The following is a 16784-nucleotide window of genomic DNA, read 5'->3' on the forward strand; positions in this document are numbered from 1 at the left end:
ATCAAGCAAAAACCTAAAAAAAAAAAAAAAAAGAGGTTTTTGCCTTAGGATGTATGTGCTTGCTGGAGGGATGGAGAGAGAGAGAGAGAGAAAGAGAGAGAGAATGGGAGGGAAAGTGAGAAATCACCCCCCAGGGGGTTGGCCACCCTGCAATCCCTTCTCCTCCGTTGTCCTCCTGGGATTTTGGGCACACACAAACACACACACCAGGTAAGAGTTTCAAGCCACTGGGTCTAGGACTCGAACTACTCGAACTGTAGTCAGCCATATGGGGGTCCAGCGATGTAAACCCTAAGCTATCTGCTGGCCCCCAGTATGAGTCTTTTAAAGCCTCATTCAAAGACTTTCTCTTTCAGGAAATATTCCCTGATCCCCAGAAGTGATAATTTTCCAGAATCTTCTATCTGTACATCTCTTAGGTGTTTATCCCTTTCTTTTGGGGCTAAAGATACGTGTATATGTTTCTCTCTTTTGGTCTGGAATCTCCTTGACAGTCTCTAGTCCTCTTTTGGGAGTTTCCAACAGCTCCACACATACTTCTTTATATACAATTCCTGGAAAAAAGTTTTGGACAAAGTTTAGTTGTCTGATTTTCTATCACACAGCAAATTAGAAGGGCAAAGAAAAAAGAGGCTGGAAGTGAAAACTGATTTATGAAAAGACAATTCAGCAAAACTATAGTATATGTCACAATTTTCTTCCCTTTTAAGGCCTAATACTGTTCTTTTGCACGTATGTGACACACTTTACGGGTCCATGGGTAGACATTGTGTTGCTTCCACTTCTTGGCTATTATAAATAATGCTGTAGTAAACATAGGTGTGTGAATGTCTATGTGAGGTCCTAGTTTTAATGCTCTTGGCTATCGTAATAATGCTGTAATGAACATAGGCATGCCAATATCTCTTTAAGATTTGGGTTTTAATTCTTGTGGGTATATACCCAGAAGTAGAGCATATAGTAATTTTATTTTTAATTTTTGGAAGAAACTTCATACTGTTTTCCATACTGGTGACACCATTTTTATATCCCCACCAACACTGGATTAGGGTTCCAATTTCTCCAGATACTCATTAACACTTATTTTCTATTTTTTTTTTGATAGTGGCCATTCTAATGGGCATGAAGTGATTTCTCACTGTGGTTTTGTTTTGCATCTCCCTGATGTTCAGTGAAGTTGAACATTTTTCATATGCTTGTCGGCCATTTGTATGTCTTCTTTATAGAGGAATATCTGTTCAAGTTCTTTGTCCATTTTTTAAAGGTTATTTTGTTATTGTTGAACTGCAGGAGTTTTTATTTTAAAAATGAAAAAAATATATATTTTGCTATAGGGTACGCATACTTGCCACAGAGACAGAGAGAAAGAGTTAGAGAGGATGTGAGAAATCACACTCCAGGAGGAATGGCCAGGATGCAAGCCCTTCTCCTCTCAGGATTTTAGGCATGCACATACACATACCCAGTGTGTTCTTCAAGCCACCGGGTCCGGGACTCACACTGCACATTTGGCCACAGGAGCTGCAGCGACCCCAACTGCCACACCATTTGGCTAGCCTGAGTTGCCAGAGCTCTTTTTATATGAACTCCTTATCTTCAGGTGGTAGCATCAAGGCTGGAGGGAGGCTGTGTATCGTTTAGGATTGTGAAGACTTCTACGGGTTTGTGGAAAGGTTAAAGAGACTGAAGAGAATGTAGAGTACGTTTTTAGAAATGTTGGGCAGAGGTGGAGTTAAGAACGGAGGTAAAGGTAGATTTGACAAGGATCAGGAACAGGATGGACAGGAAACACAGAATACACCATTGCCTAGAATCATTTTGCACAGAATCTAGGGGCTTCCTTCTATCACGTGGGAGCAGTGATTTATATTCCTGATCATCTGTATAATGATTAAACCTTCAAATAATCCTTTTTTAAGGTGATTATCTTTTACCCCTCTAGGAAATTTTGCCATCTAGATTGGCTCACTGCAAACATTCTAGATAGCTGGAGTTTCTCTCCACTTGGGCATCTGTTTCATGTGAATAATGCCGCCATGCGTGTGCAGCCCACATAGGCCCAGCTTCTCAGTTCACTGAACCCCTGGTATCAAGAATGGACTACTGGAGCCCAGCAGGTGGCATGGTGGTTAGGGTGCTAGACCCCCACATGGCTGACCGTGGTTCAGGTCCTGGACCTGGTGGCTTGAAAATCATGCCAGGGATGGGACCAGCATTTAGTGTAATGGCTATGTCACTGGACTCCCATGTAGTCGACTGCGGTTCAAGTCCCGGACCTGGTGGCTTAAACTCACGCAGGGCATGTGTGCGTGTGTGCCCAAGATCCCGAGAGGAGAATGGAGGAGAAGGGATTGCGGCGTGGCCATCCTCCCTGGAGGGTGATTTCTCACTTTCTGTCTCCGTCTTTCTGGCTAGAGCACGTACTCTATAGCAAAAATCTCTCCAAAAACAAACAAAAAAAGGAAAATCATGCCAGGTATGTGTGCTTATGTGCCCATCCTCCTAGGAGGAGAATGGAGGAGAATGGAGGAAAAGGGATTGTGGTGTGCCCATCCTTCCTGGGAGATGATTTCTCACTTTCCTCTCTCTGTCTCTCTCTGGCAAGTGCCAAAAGGATGCTGGAGTTCACATGGTCAACTGTGGTTCAAATCCCAGCCCCAGCAGTATAAAACACATTCCAGGAGAATGGACTTGGAATGTGGACCAACCCTGGAGCATAATGGTTAAGGATGCTGGAGTTCACATGGTCAACTGTGGTTCAAATCCCAGCCCCAGCAGTATAAAACACATTCCAGGCTCATGTGCATATGAGTGAGTGCCCCAAATCCTGACGGGATGAAGAAATGGAGAAGGGGTTGCAGCATGACTACACCCCATTGAAGGGTGCTTTCTTCCTCTCCCTCTCTATCTGATGAGTGCAGGTGCCCTCTGACAATTAAACAACAAAAAAGAATGGACTTGTGTGGGTAAGAGGTGCTTTGTAAGATGACACCTAGTATGATCTGAGGGAGGTGGAGTCAGGCAAGAGCTCCAGGCTTGTACCAAGTCCAAGAAATGGAAATTGTACAGCCTAATGTTGAAAAGTAAGTTCGGGTCAGCAGGTAGAGTGTTGGCTAAGGCACTGAACGCCCACATGCCCAACTGTGGTTTGAGTCCAGGACCTGGTGGCTTACTTTCTCACTTTCTCTCTCTGTCTCTGTCTTTGGTGAGTACAACAAATTAAAATAATAACAATAAATAAAATTGGGACCAGCAGATGGCATAATGGTTATATTGCTGGACTCCCACGTGGTCGACCATGGTTTGAGTTCCAGAACCAGCGGCTTAAAACTCATGCCAGGCATGTGCATTCGTGCCCAAAATCCCAAGAGGAGAATGGAAGAGAAGGGATTGTGGCATGGCCACCGTCCCCCACGCCCCCAGGAGGTGATTTCTGGAGTGCGGCATGGCCGCCGTCCCCCACCCCCCAGGAGGTGATTTCTCACTTTCTGTCTCTCTTTCTCTCTCTTCTCTCTGGCAAGTGCATGTGCCCTATAGCAGAAATCTCTCTTTAGAATAAATAAATAAATAAAATTAAATTTTTTTTGGAGAGGTTTTTGCTATAGGGCGTGTGCGCTCACCAGACAGACAGAGACAGAGAGACAGAAAGCGAGAAATCACCCCCCAGGGGGGTATGACCACGCCGCAATCCCTTCTCCTCCATTCTCCTCTTGGGATCTTGGGCACACACGCACATGCGCCCAGTGTGAGTTTAAGCCACTGGGTCCAGGACTCGAACCGCAGTTGACTACGTGGGAGTCCAGCGACATAGCCATTATGCTAACTGCTGGTCCCAAAATTAAATAATTTTTTTAAAGTGAGTTTGGTTCCTGTTGGGAGGAAGGGACTCATGGACAAGAGCAGAATGGAGGCCTCCATGTCATCTCCTATTTGCTACTATGGGCTAGTGTTGCTAGTATTAAAACAGGAGCTTTGCAGCTGGAGACTTTAAAGGAGGAGGCCTTCCGAGAGTCATAGTCTCTTGCTGAATTTAGCCCAGTGAGAGGGCTGTTATAATTAATAATAATTAAAGAGGCAGAGAGAAAGACAGTGATCCCCAAGAGGCAGGAACAGTTCCCACCTGCCTAGCCTCTGCTTAGGGAAAGCCAGTCTGAATGGCTCCAGTAGTTTTCCCTTAGAAGAGGAGAGGTGAGTGTGGAGACTCCCAGCAGGACACAGCTTCCCAAGATGTGAATGGAAGCAGCCTGTTCCTTTGCTTGGATCTAGAGACCGAGATATTGCTGAGATGATCTCTGTGGACAAGCCAGGGACATAGAGAAACCAAATGGGGTGAATGGACAGCAATCTCGGAACCCACTGAGGTGGCTCTGGTTGTTAACTCTTTGGACCAGAGGCAAAATCTGATCTATTAATGAACCCTGTTCAAGGAGGCTTTAGGACAAATCATAAAAAATTCTGTAGAATACATGGAGTTCTAGAAGAAACCAAACTGATCTAAGCAGGGGAAAAAAAAAATCAGAAAAATGGTTGCCTCTGGGCTGGTGGGGGCAAGGTTTGGTGGGGAAAGAGCATGAGGAAATTTTCTGGGCAGACCTGTATGTGTTGGGTTACACAGTTGTATGTATTACTTAATTCCTCTAATGGCACACTTAATATTTGTGTATGTAAAGTGTGTGTGAGTGTGTGTGTGTAACTTTCACCTCAGAAGGAAGAGAAACTAGGGACCAGCAGTTAGCGTAATTGGTATGTCGCTGGACTCCCATGTAGTCGACCACAGTTCGTGTCCTGGACCGGGTGGCTTAAAACTCACGCCAGGCACGTGTACGTGCGTGCCCAAGATCCCCAGAGGAGAATGGAGGAGAGGGGATTGCGGCGTGACCATCCCCCCTGGGGGGTGATTTCTCACTTTCTGTCTCTCTATCTCTGTCTGTCTGGTGAGCGCATGCGCCCTATAGCAAAAAAAAAAAAAAAAAAACTGAAAAAAAAGAAAAGAAGAAAAAAAGAGAAGGAAAAAAAGAAAAAAAGAAGAAAGAGAAACTATAGCTAAGTGTGTCCCCACATGTTATATAACCTAGTGCAGTAGTCCCCCAATCTACGGCTCCTTTTCCCATGGTTTCAGTTACCTGCAGCACAGTGCAATAAGATATTTTAGAAGAGCTCCAGAGAGACTTCATTCACATAACTTTTTTTTTTTTTTGAGAGAGATTTTTGCTATAGGGCACATGTGCCCACCAGAGAGACAGAGTGAGACAGAGAACAGAAGGTGAGAAATCACCCCCAGGGGAATTGGCTACAACGCAATCCCTTCTCCATTCTCCTCTTGGGATTTTGAACATGCACGCACACGAGTGAGTTTTCAGCTGCTGGATCTGGGACTCGAACCACAGTCAATTACATGGGAGTTCAGCAACATAACCATTACGCTGTCTACTGGTCCCCCTATAACTCCCATTTCAATACATTGTGATTTGGGGTCATTGGAAAAGTCATGATGCATTTTGCATAGAAAAACAGAAAAATACATCATGGCTTTTCTGATGACTCAGTACTTGCTCTTTTTTATTATTAGTTATTGCTGCTAATCTCTTACTGTGCCTAATTTCTAACAAACTTAATTGTAAGTATCTATGTGTAGGAGAAAATGTACCATATATAGGGTCTGTGCTATGTGCGGTTTCAGGCACCCACTGGGGGCCTAGGAACGTACCCCCCCCCAACAGAAAAAGGGAGCCAACGGAAGTGGATGTTTCCTCCTCAGGTTCCTAGTCAAGTTGGATTATAAAGAACCAAGCTATCTCCTAATTTGGAAAAATATCATGAAATTAAGAGGTCTCTTTAAGCCCACATGGTCTAGGGCCTCCGTTCTCTGACTTTACGATGTGTTTCTCACACACACACGGTAGATTGGACTTCTCTGCCCCCCTTGGAGGTAGACGGGGCCACATGACTTGGTCTGACAATGAAAGTGTGGGCAGTGGGCTGTGTGCCTTTTGCAAGAGGATGCTTGAAGCTGAGGTTGCCAGATTTAACAAGTAAAATTACAGCACACCAAGTAAAATTTGGATTTCAGATAGAAAGCTGATAATCGTCTATTGTGTATGTATATATGTATAAATACATATCTTACAATGTTTAATTGGTCATCCTGTATTTTCTCTGTAAGCGTCAATACGCAGTATGTCACATGCAGTTGACATTTCTGGCATGGCTATCATGCCACACCGTTGCAGCGGTACATGTGCCACCAGTCCGGGTCCCTACGGGAATACTGTGAGCAGAGCCCTTTGCTGACCTGCAGTGGACATGTAGGATATGTAAGAAATAACTACTGCTAGTGAAGCCACTGCAATTTTGGTTTTGCTTGTTACTGTGCCATACCCTCGCCTAGCCTGACTGCCGCAGGCATAGCTGACATGGAACTCTGCCACTTCTCACTCCGGTGCGTGTGGTGTAGACAGGATATTTTTTTTCTTAATAACTACATTTTTATTCTGCCTTTTCCCCCTTAAGGTGGACTTAGGTGAAGGCAAGATTTGCTTCTGTTGTGAAGAATTTCAACCAGCCAAATGCACGGACAAAGAAAATGCCTTGAAACTCTTTCCAGTTCAGCCCTGCAGTGCTGTTCACCTTCTACTTAAGGTAACTCGAATGGATTCCAGCCCCCACCAATACATACAGCATTTCAAAGTCCATGCACAGGTTTTTCATAATAACCATTTTTTTTTCCAGGAAGTTTTTGAAGACTCCTCATAAATGTGTTTACATGGGGCTGGCAGGTGGTATAGTGGTTAAGGTGCTGGGCTTCCCCATGGCTGACCATGGTTCGAGTGCTGGACCTGGGTGTCCGAACTGGCCCTGGTGTCCTGGTTGGGTGCTTGGGGCAACCCTGCCAATTGCTCCTGAAATAGAATCAGTGGCCACGGATGGGAGGCTGGGAAGTGCTGTGCCCAGGGCCATCAACTTGAGAGGAGAATCTCTTTGTTCTCCGACTGAGTATTGCCATTCTATGACAGAGATTAGAAAGAGAGATTGGCCAGAGGATACAGGAGAAACTCAAGCAATTTAGCACTTGTTTATTAAGCAACAACTATAACAAGCAAAAGGGATTAAAAAAAAAAAAAAGTGACCCCAGTTAGAGGTTAAGTACAAAATTAGCCTTTACTAGGGGAATTGGGTAAAAATTGCATCCTGATGTCAAATGTTCATCCAGGGACAAAATCAGTTGGTGAACCCCGCAGTATTCACTTTGGATAGCCCACAGCTAGTGGCTCTCTTTAGATCTTTGTTTTGGGTTTATTTTTCTGTGAGGAGGTGGAATCTCTAAGCAGACAGAGAAAACTATTTGAAGCTGCCGTCTCTGGGTTATGTATGGTGTACAAATGGGCTGCTTTCTTTGGTGTCCGCATTTTTGGTAGCTGAGTCAGCCCCAAACTTTCTGCCCCAGGACTTCGCGTGGGGAAAACCCTGCTAAGGAGCCAGGATTGTAGCAACAGAAACTTTTGGAATTGCCCTGGCTGCTATTTTAAGACCTGTATGGAGAGGAGAGAAGTCCTATTTACACTCTGGCTGGTCTGGCCCTGGTATCCTGGTTGGGTGCTTGGGGCAACCCTGCCAGTTGCTCCTGAAATAGAATCAGTGGCCACAGATGAAGCCTGTGCTGTCCTGGTGGGAGACTGGGAAGTGCCGTCCCCAGGGACACCAACTGCAGAGGAAAACCTCCTTGCGCTCCTGGAATGAACGTTTCCAGACAGCATTCTGCTGTTTGCAAAAAGAAATACTGTGATACCAGGTGTTTCTGGACAAGGAACTTCTAAGATAAGTTTTGGTTTTTTTTGTTTTGTTTTGTTTTTTCAAATTAAGAAGGATGCAATATTGCAGTCATAATTATATCCAGTGTTCATTTCTGCTTTGCTCATGGGCTGAACCTCATCAGAATCTTTTGCCTTCATTTTTGTATTTCTTCTCATACATCTATTTTTTTTTTTTTTTTAGAGAGAGATTGTTTGACATAAGGTGTGTGCATTCACCAAAGAGACAGAGAGAAATAGGGAGAGAGAAAGTGATAAACCACCCCCAGGGGGCATGGCCACCCTATAAGCACTTCTTTTCTTTTTCTTTCTTTCTTTCTTTCTTATTTTGAGAGAGATTTTTGCTATAGGGCATGTGTGATTGCCAGAAAGATAGAAAGTGAGAAGTCACTCCCCAGGGAGGGATGGCCACGCTCAATCCCTTCCCCTCTGTTCTCCTCTTGGGATTTTGGGCACACCCGCACATGCGCCTGGTATGAGTTTTAAGCCCCTGGGTCTGGGACTTGAACCACAGCCGACTATGTAAGAGTCCAGTGACGTAACCATTACACCATCTGTTGGCCCCTCAATCCCTTCTTGTCTATTTTCCCATGCATGCACAACTGCCTGGCATGATTTTCAAGCTGCTGGGTCTGCCTCAAACAGCATTTGGCCATGTGGGAGTCCAGTGCCCCAACCATTAGTGACCTGCTGGCCCACTCCAATCATCTGAGTAGCAGTCCTCGAGGGTGCTATTGTTTCTTTGTTCCAGAAAGTCCTCTTCGCCCTGTGTGCCTTGAATGCTCTGACCACCACCGTCTGCCTAGTGGCTGCAGCCCTTCGCTACCTCCAGATATTTGCCACCAGGAGGTCCTGCATCGTAAGTCTGTGCAGCTGGCATGTGCCCTGGGCTACAGCCCTGTCGTGTGACCTGTCCCTCTCCTCCCCGCTCCTCTGCGGTGAAGGTGGTTAACTAACCCAGCTGCTGTTCTGCCAGGATGAGTCCCAGCTCTCTGCAGAAGAAGTGGAGGAGCACGGACGCATCCCGGACCCCGAGGACTTCGTGCCGCCTGTGCCTCCCCCTTCCTATTTTGCCACATTTTACTCGTGCACGCCCCGGATGAACCGCAGGTACGTTCCCAAGTTTCCCTGTGGTTCTCGTAGGATGTCCTGAGTTTTAAAGCCTGGAGGATCTCTAGAACCCGCGAAACGAGCTTTGGCTTTTCTCCAATGTCTAGACAGATTGTGTCGTTTGGGGGGCTTTCCGTCCTCTCTGTCTCTCATTTGTCTGATACACTAGATGAATCCAAAGAAAAGTCAAACCTAAAGATATACTTTTTCAATTTCCATTAGCTTCCTAGGAAAACTGACACCCAGGGAGATAGCGGCTGTAATTTGACGTGATCAAGAGCCGCTGTTGCCCTGGCAACCCTCCCAGTTAGGCAGAATCGATGTTTCATTATAACACCAGGTCCCCACAATCATGAAATTCTCCCCAGCCATTAAAAAAAGATTAATTATTAATTGAATTCCCCTGGTCTAGGAAAAAATAGACACCATGCTTATTTCCTGTGCAAATTCTTGCTCAACATTTTTGACTGTTTCTTAAATTTCAGAAATTGTTACTTGTAGAATGAAATGCTACATGCATTTGTCTGGTAGTTTCAGACTTCCATAATTGAACTTCTTCCAAAAAATGACTTGATTTTTTTTGTTCAACAAACATATAATCAATCTGCTACTGCTTACTTGTTGTTCATAATAAGGTAGGCCTCCTTCCTTCCCTCCAGTCAAGGAGCTCACAGTTGAGGTTATTGAAATCAGTGTAGAAGGGTCACAGAGGTACTTGAGAGACTTGAGTTGCGCAGAAAAATCCATCTAACTTGGAGTGATGAGGTGGGTCAGCCAATCAGGGTTGGCTTCCTGGAGGAAGTGAGATTATGCTGAATTTAAAGGAGAATTTAGGTAAACTTATATTTAAGGTTATTTAAGGTTCTAAAAGAAAATTTGTGAATTCCACAGAAACACTAGTGTCATTAACTTGATATTCAGAGGGCCAGAAGTTTCTGTTTCGCAAATTCCTATAGTACATGTAGAGAGTTGTCAAATTTGGTGTCAGGCTTGGAGTTTTTGGAAAACCATTTTCCTCCCTCCTTCCTTTTTTTCCCTCCTTCCTGCTAGAGGATGTGTGTGCTTGCCAGAGAGTGACAGAGAACCAGAGAGAGAAGGAGACAGCACCCCCAAGTGGGACATGTTCATGGTGCAATCCCCTCTCTTCCATTTCTTCATCCCAATTGGAGCATGTATGCACACACACCCTGTGTGTTTTTCAAGCCTCTGGTCTGGCACTGGGACTGGGGCTTGAACTGTTGTTGGCCATGTGTGTTCCTGCTCCCTTAACCAGTAGGCAGTGAGGCCAACCCTGGAAATCCAATACATTAGTACAGGCATTTTTCACGACTGAAACAGGGAACTGGTAGAAGCTGCAATCAGATGTTAGTGTTCTCAACTGGTTTCCTTCCTGATTGTCCCCTACCCTCTTACCTGTCCAGGCAGAGGCAGAGATGCCCACAAAGCTGCAGGGGGTACCAGCTGGCTGGACAGAGGGCCTGGGGTAGGCCCACGGGACAGCTCAGCCTCTCCGTTGTTCAGGGAGTGGCCTATTGGAATTCTGAAGCTTCAAAGGCCCGGATGGCTTCCCTGATCTTTCAGGACATGAGCCAAGCATTACTGAGGCCGAAGAGAGAGAGCCGCAGAACACATACTTCTTGTACCATTTGCTAAGACCTTCACTCCACCTCAGGCTATCTGTAGAGATGCATTGGAAGCCAGCACAGATGACTATCGGTGAAGATGACTATCGGGAAGAGGTGTGCCTTCTTCAAGCCGAGCACCCTGGCTCTCCGAGGCTGTGCAGGAGCACTGGGTTGACCTGCCAGGAGGGAGAAGACAGATTTAATTTCCTGCAGTGTCAGAAAGGGAAAGTGACTCATGCGGATTTAGGAGTCCTGCTGTCCAGCAGCCTGTCCTGTGGACTCCCGACCTTCCTCTCTCCTCTCTTTCCTGTCCCTTCCCTGCCCCGCCATGACCATGCTTAGCAGCAGGGGTGTTCCCACTTTTAGGACCTCATGTACCCTTTGCTTGTCCCCCCAAGTCCTGTGACAGCTCCTGCCAAATCCAGGTTGGAAGAAGACAGAGGAGCTTCTCATCAAGGGCTTTTCCATCCAGAACTTCCTGAGAAGGAAGACAGGGAGAGGGGTTTAAAGCAAAACAGCTTGGGGAGAAAGAAGACACTGCCCAGTTCAGAATATATGCCTGGAACCCTAGGTATCACCAATGGGCAGACACCTTCATTTTCTGAAATTCTGCCACTATCAGCATGCAGCCCACTTTCCTTTTGTAAATGGCTAATTTTATTCACACTTAGATATGTATTCAAATATATTTTAAAATTTGAGCCACTTTGTTAGATTGATGGACTAAATCATCTCTATAGCACTAGCTATGTGACCCCAATGGGCAATTTTCTTTCTTGTAAGCAGGCAGGTGAGAATATTCTCGAATGTTTTTGTTAATATTCTCACAACCATTTCTGTTAAGGGTTTTCACACAATAGAGGCTCCTGCTTCCTGTAAGATATTATGACCTCTCAGAAGAGATTTATTTATTTAACTTCTATAAATACATCCACTTCTTGCATTGGTATCTCCTTGAGAAAGGCCTTCTCAAATTACCGCCATAAACGGAAACCTGACTGCAGTTAAGGCTTCTCTCCTAAAGTGGGCTATCCGCTTTGTGAATCGATTAGCAAGTTCAGGGGGCTGTCCACCCTACTCCATTACCCCAGGGTGTCCCCCATTCTCAGAAACTGGCTTGAGCCAGGACTCAGAAAGGGGGGTCTCCAACCCATTTCATGAACATGGACCTGGCTTTTACTCTGGGGATGGGACTTTTTATAGCAAACTAAAGGTGAGGGTGGGAGCCACACTGGCATGGATGTTTCCTACAGGCAAGGATGAAAACCCCACCCGTTTTTGTTCTAAAGAACTTCAAAATCTAAACTTAGATGGAGCCCGATGACACTTGGGACTGACCCCGCTCTCAGCCATGGGTGTGTGTGTCAGGGTGCCTGTCACCACCTCTCTCCCCCTCCACCGGCAGCAAGCTTACCTCCTGTGTGTGGTAATGGGGACGGCTTTCTAGAGCAGAGAGGGACTGCTGTTCAGCCAAATGCCTATCAGTTGCAGCATTACCCTGGATGAGTCTTCCAGGCCTCTTTGTAGCATGGAGCAGGACCACGTTTGCATGATCTGTTTGAACTTCTTGTTCATTGTCTGTGTGCGCAGAAACCAGTGAGGGCTTCCTGGAGACTTGGCAATGAACTCAAAAGCCCCTAGGCTCTGTAGGCTTGTCACAGGGTGACCCTGAGTGGGTCTCATCATTTCCGAGCCTCGGTTTCTCCATTCACCAGCACTGCCACAAGGCTACTGAAAGGACTGTTCTGGATAATGGACGTTAGAAAAACTCGAGAAGGAAAGGCTTAGGACATACTCTGCCATTGTGAGTTGTGTGGTTTCAAACATGTCCTGCTCTTAAGCGTTTAGCTCTGAATCATAGCCCTGCATTATCAGGCAGCCATTTTTTAAAGACCCTCATTCTTATTAAAAGATGATCAGAGACCTGCAGATGCCATAATGGTTATGTCACTGGACTCCCATGTAGTCAACCATGGTTTGAGTCCTGGACCTGGCGGGTTAAAACTTGTGCCGGGTGTGTGTGAGGGCATGCCTAAAATCCCTAGAGGAGAATGGAGGAGAAGGGATTGTGGCATGGCCATCTCCCTAGCAGGTGATTTTTTTACTTTCCATCTCTCTGTCTCTCTGCTGAGCACACGTGCCCTGTAGCAAAAATCTCTATGTAAAGGAAGGAAGGAAACAAGATCAACTTTCACAGGTAAAGCAGGGCTTTCATTTTGACCACGTGATCTACTTCCTTCTGCAGTGGTACTCACTCCTGCCTGTGCGTTAGAATCACCTGGGAGCACAGAAAACAGACAGAAACCTGGGCACATGAGAGGCAATTATCCCCGACTTTTAAATTTTTTTAAAGTTTATTTCCTATTTTAATTTTTATACGACAGAGAGGGAGGCAGAGAGAAATAGAGAAACAGGCATCCCCAGCAGGGTCTTCATGCTGTGACCTACCCTCATCCTTACCTAGCCAGGACCCTGGATACACACATAACCAGCATGTGCAGAGAGACCTCTAGACATGAACCCAGGACCGTCCCACCCTCTGCGAAGGGTCCAGCATCACGGAGCCTGGTGTTACTGTGCACCAGCATGGCTGGAACAGAATTTTTTGAGGCAGGACCTGGGCCATCCATACTTTAAAAGTCTCCCATAGCTAGGGTTGCAAGTCATGAGATCAGCTGGCAAAAACCCTGCCAGGAGGACCAGCAGGTGATGTAGTGGTTAAGGTGCTGGACTCCCACGTGCCTGACCACGGTTTGCATCCTGTACCTGGTAGCTTGAAAATCACACTGGATGCATGTGCAAGTGTGCCTAGAATCCCAAGAGGAGCATGGAGGGGAAGGGATTGCAGCATGGCCATCCTCCAGGGAGTGATTTCTCACTTTCCCTCACTTTATCTCTCTCCTACGAGCACACATACCCTATGGCAAAAACAAAAAATAAACCAAACCAAACCAAAACAGGATATAGCAGTCCCATTTGCCTCCACAGAGCTCTATGTACCCAAACAAGGTAAAATAAGGTGAACTTGGTTAATAGGACAGGAGCTTCCCTTCTTTGTTAACTCTAGCAACATCGTCTATCAAAATAAGACTTGAATCAGGCATGGTGGTGTACAGCTACAGATCCAGCTACTAGAGAGGCCAAGGCTGCAGGATCATGAGTTCAAGGCCAGCCTGGGCAACATAGCAAGACCTTATCTCTCTTGAAAACAAAACAAAAGAAAACAAAAAATGAAGCCAAGGCCTTTGTGTTCATTATACAAGTTGACCATTCCTAGTCCCCAAATCTGAAATACTTTTAAGTCAGAAACATTTTGAATGTCCACACGATGCCACAGGTGGAAAATTCCATAGTTGCAGATTGCAGTCAAAGCACTGGCATACAAAAATACTGCATAAAATTAGGTCTGGTGTGGTGGCACAGAGGTGACCCGTTCAGGTGACACTGGATCCACACGAGGGATTGTGGATTCAGCTCCTTAGCTGATAGAAACATGCTGGGTTTGCATATACTCCAGAGCATGACTGGCTGGAGGACTGGGGGAAGAAGATTGTGTCAATAGGACCTAGCGGGGTACCTGTCTCTCTCTCTTTCATGAAAGATATAAAATAAATAAACAAACTTTTAAAATATTAAATACAGGGGGCAGGTAGTAGTGCAGTGGTACTGCAGCTGGACCCACATGTATAATAAGCTCCTGGGTTTGCATCCTGGGACCTCCCTGGGCATGCCCTCTGAGACTGGATGTGGATGGTGGCAGGAAGGCCCTATTGCAGCTACCCGTCTCTCTCTGTCTGTCTTTCATTAAATAAATAAAAATAAACAACACATTATTTATTTATGTAGAGGTTTGTGCCTTAGGGTGCATGTGCTTGCCTAAGAGAGAGACAGAGACAGTGGGAGGGAAAGTGAGAAACCAACCCCCAGGGGAATGGCTATGCTGCAGTCCCTTCTTCATTCTCCTCTGGGGATTTTAGGCACACATGCACACCTGCCCAGCGTGAGTTTGAAGCTACCGGATCCAGGACTTGAACTGCAATCAGCCATGCGGGAGTCCAATGATGTAATCGCTATGCCATCTGTAGGTCAACATAAAATTTATTTTAAGGATATTGTATGAATTACCTTTAGGCTATGTGTATAAGGTACATACGAAATTAATTTTGTTTAGACTTAGGTCTGATCCCGAAAATATTCCATTATACATATGGAAATGTTCTAAACCCCAAAACACTTCTGGTCCCAAGCATTTCAGATGAGGGGTACTCCACCTATAGTAACCAACATGGAAGCCATTCCTGGATGAAGACACTCTCTCCCCTAGTTTTTATTCTTAAAGAGATTCTGCAGCAGTTTAGGATCCAAAATGGAAGTCCATTCCTCTGCCCTCTTGGGCCTCAGCAAACCCTCTCCTCTCTTTGAACACAAGGGTGGCCCCTGGACGAATGTGGAGTGAAGACAGTTGGAGCTAACAAGCAGACAGACAGCAGAGCGGGAGGTATTCGCTTTCTAGGCAGGAGACAGAGCAGCAAAGACATACATGGGTGTTTTACTGAGGGAAAAATAAGGTTTGTAGATGCTGGAAAGATGACTTATGCTAATTAAGCACGGAAAACCAGCAGTCTGGAGAGGATAGGAGGGGTCCACAGGAATTGTTAAAACAAATTGCTTTATTCATCACCAGGAAAGAGTCATCAATGGTTTAGGTCCAGGAAGGGTCCTTCTCAGACAGCATTTACGGCTCTTAAACAGCTTTGGCTGACTAGGAGAGATGGAGTCAAACCCTGGGCCAACTCCTGTTTTAAGGGGAGACTCTCTCTCTCATGCTAATTTTGCTCAGACTGATCTCAGCCAGCTTGTGGGGGACCCGCATGCTGCTCTGTCTTCAGGCTGGGTGCTTAGCTGAGCCTAGGATGTCCCCCTGTTAGGGGGTCAACACACGACCTTCTTTCCCTTTCAGGCCACGTAAGGGTGAGAGTTTGGTTTAGGAGCAAATAGAGGCAGGAGGGGGAGCGCTTCCACATGCTTTTGTTTTGGGCTGCCAAAGTCTCATTCTTCTAACTCCCAGAATTCCAGAAGTGTTATTGTTTGGAAGAAAGAATATCACATCTTTTTCACCTTCTTTTTTATTTTTATAAAAAATAATTTACTTAATTTTATTTATTATTATTATTTTTAAATTTGCTGTAGTGCATGCATACTCACCAGTGAGAGAGAGAGAGAGAGAAAGCCTTCAGGTCTGGGACTTGATCCTCGGTGGGCCATGTGGGAGTCCAGTGCCCCAAGCACCATGCCACTTGCTGCCCCATCATCACATCCTTTTCAGCTTTTTTCTCCTGCCAATCATATTTTGTAATGAGCACAAGGAATAAAACGAAACAACTATAAATTCTGAGAACCCTCTGTCCAAAAAGCAGTCCCCTGCCTGTATCTGGCCTCAGAATCTGTCTTTTCATCGATCTCTTTTGTTTTTTCTATGTCCCCCCTTTTTCTTTTATACTTTTGCTATTATCTATTTTTTTCATTCTATAATACTCTATAGCCAGAATATAGGTTTTTCTGGCCATTTCATGTATTTTATAATAATTATATAAATATTTAGGCTCTTTATTATCTAGATTTTTTAAAAAATTGCTATAGGGCATGTGTGTTTGCAGAGGGCAGGACAGAGGGATGGCCACACTGCAGTCCCTTCTCCTCCATTCTCCTTTTGGGATTTTGGACATGTACATACATACATGTATGTACACATACCTGTTCTCAAGCCTCTGGGTCCATGACTGAAAAGCACAATCAGTCATGTGGGATCCAGCCACCCCCACTACCACACCAGCAGCTGGCTCTATCTATACCCTTTATTGTGGAATTTTCTATGAACATTGGCAGAAAATCTTGTGGATGCCTTTTTATTCTTGCTATTGAGAGTCCCTTAGCCACAGGGGAAAAAAACAAACCAAACCAAACCTCAAAAACAGTTATCAGGGGACCAGCAGTTAGTGTAATGGCTATGTCACTGGACTCCCACGTAGTCGACCACAGTTTGAGTCTTGGACCTGGTTGCTTAAACTCACATGTGTGTGTGTGTGTGTGTGTGCCCAAGATCCTGAGAGGAGAATGGAGGAGAAGGGATTGCAGCATGGCCATCCCCCCTGGGGAGTGATTTCTCATTTTCTGTCTCTCTATCTCTCTCTGTCTGTCTGGCGAATGCACACGCCCTATAGCAAAAACCTCTCCAAAAAAA

General features: G+C 45.4%; 1 protein-coding gene across 1 annotated transcript in view; it reads left to right on the forward strand.

The window, feature by feature from the left end:
- The window catches only part of ENTREP1 (endosomal transmembrane epsin interactor 1), a 168156-nt gene that overhangs the window by 132621 nt on the left and 18751 nt on the right, over nt 1-16784 (forward strand). Inside the window, exons 5-7 of the mRNA XM_006152513.2 lie at nt 6511-6639; nt 8560-8667; nt 8785-8918. Coding sequence (XP_006152575.1) covers nt 6511-6639; nt 8560-8667; nt 8785-8918 — 371 coding nt within the window. The remainder of the gene's footprint in view (nt 1-6510; nt 6640-8559; nt 8668-8784; nt 8919-16784) is intronic.

Source organism: Tupaia chinensis, unplaced genomic scaffold (genome assembly GCF_000334495.1).
Source record: "Tupaia chinensis unplaced genomic scaffold, TupChi_1.0 Scaffold000354_1, whole genome shotgun sequence".
In the NCBI taxonomy this organism is placed as follows: Eukaryota; Metazoa; Chordata; class Mammalia; order Scandentia; family Tupaiidae; genus Tupaia; species Tupaia belangeri.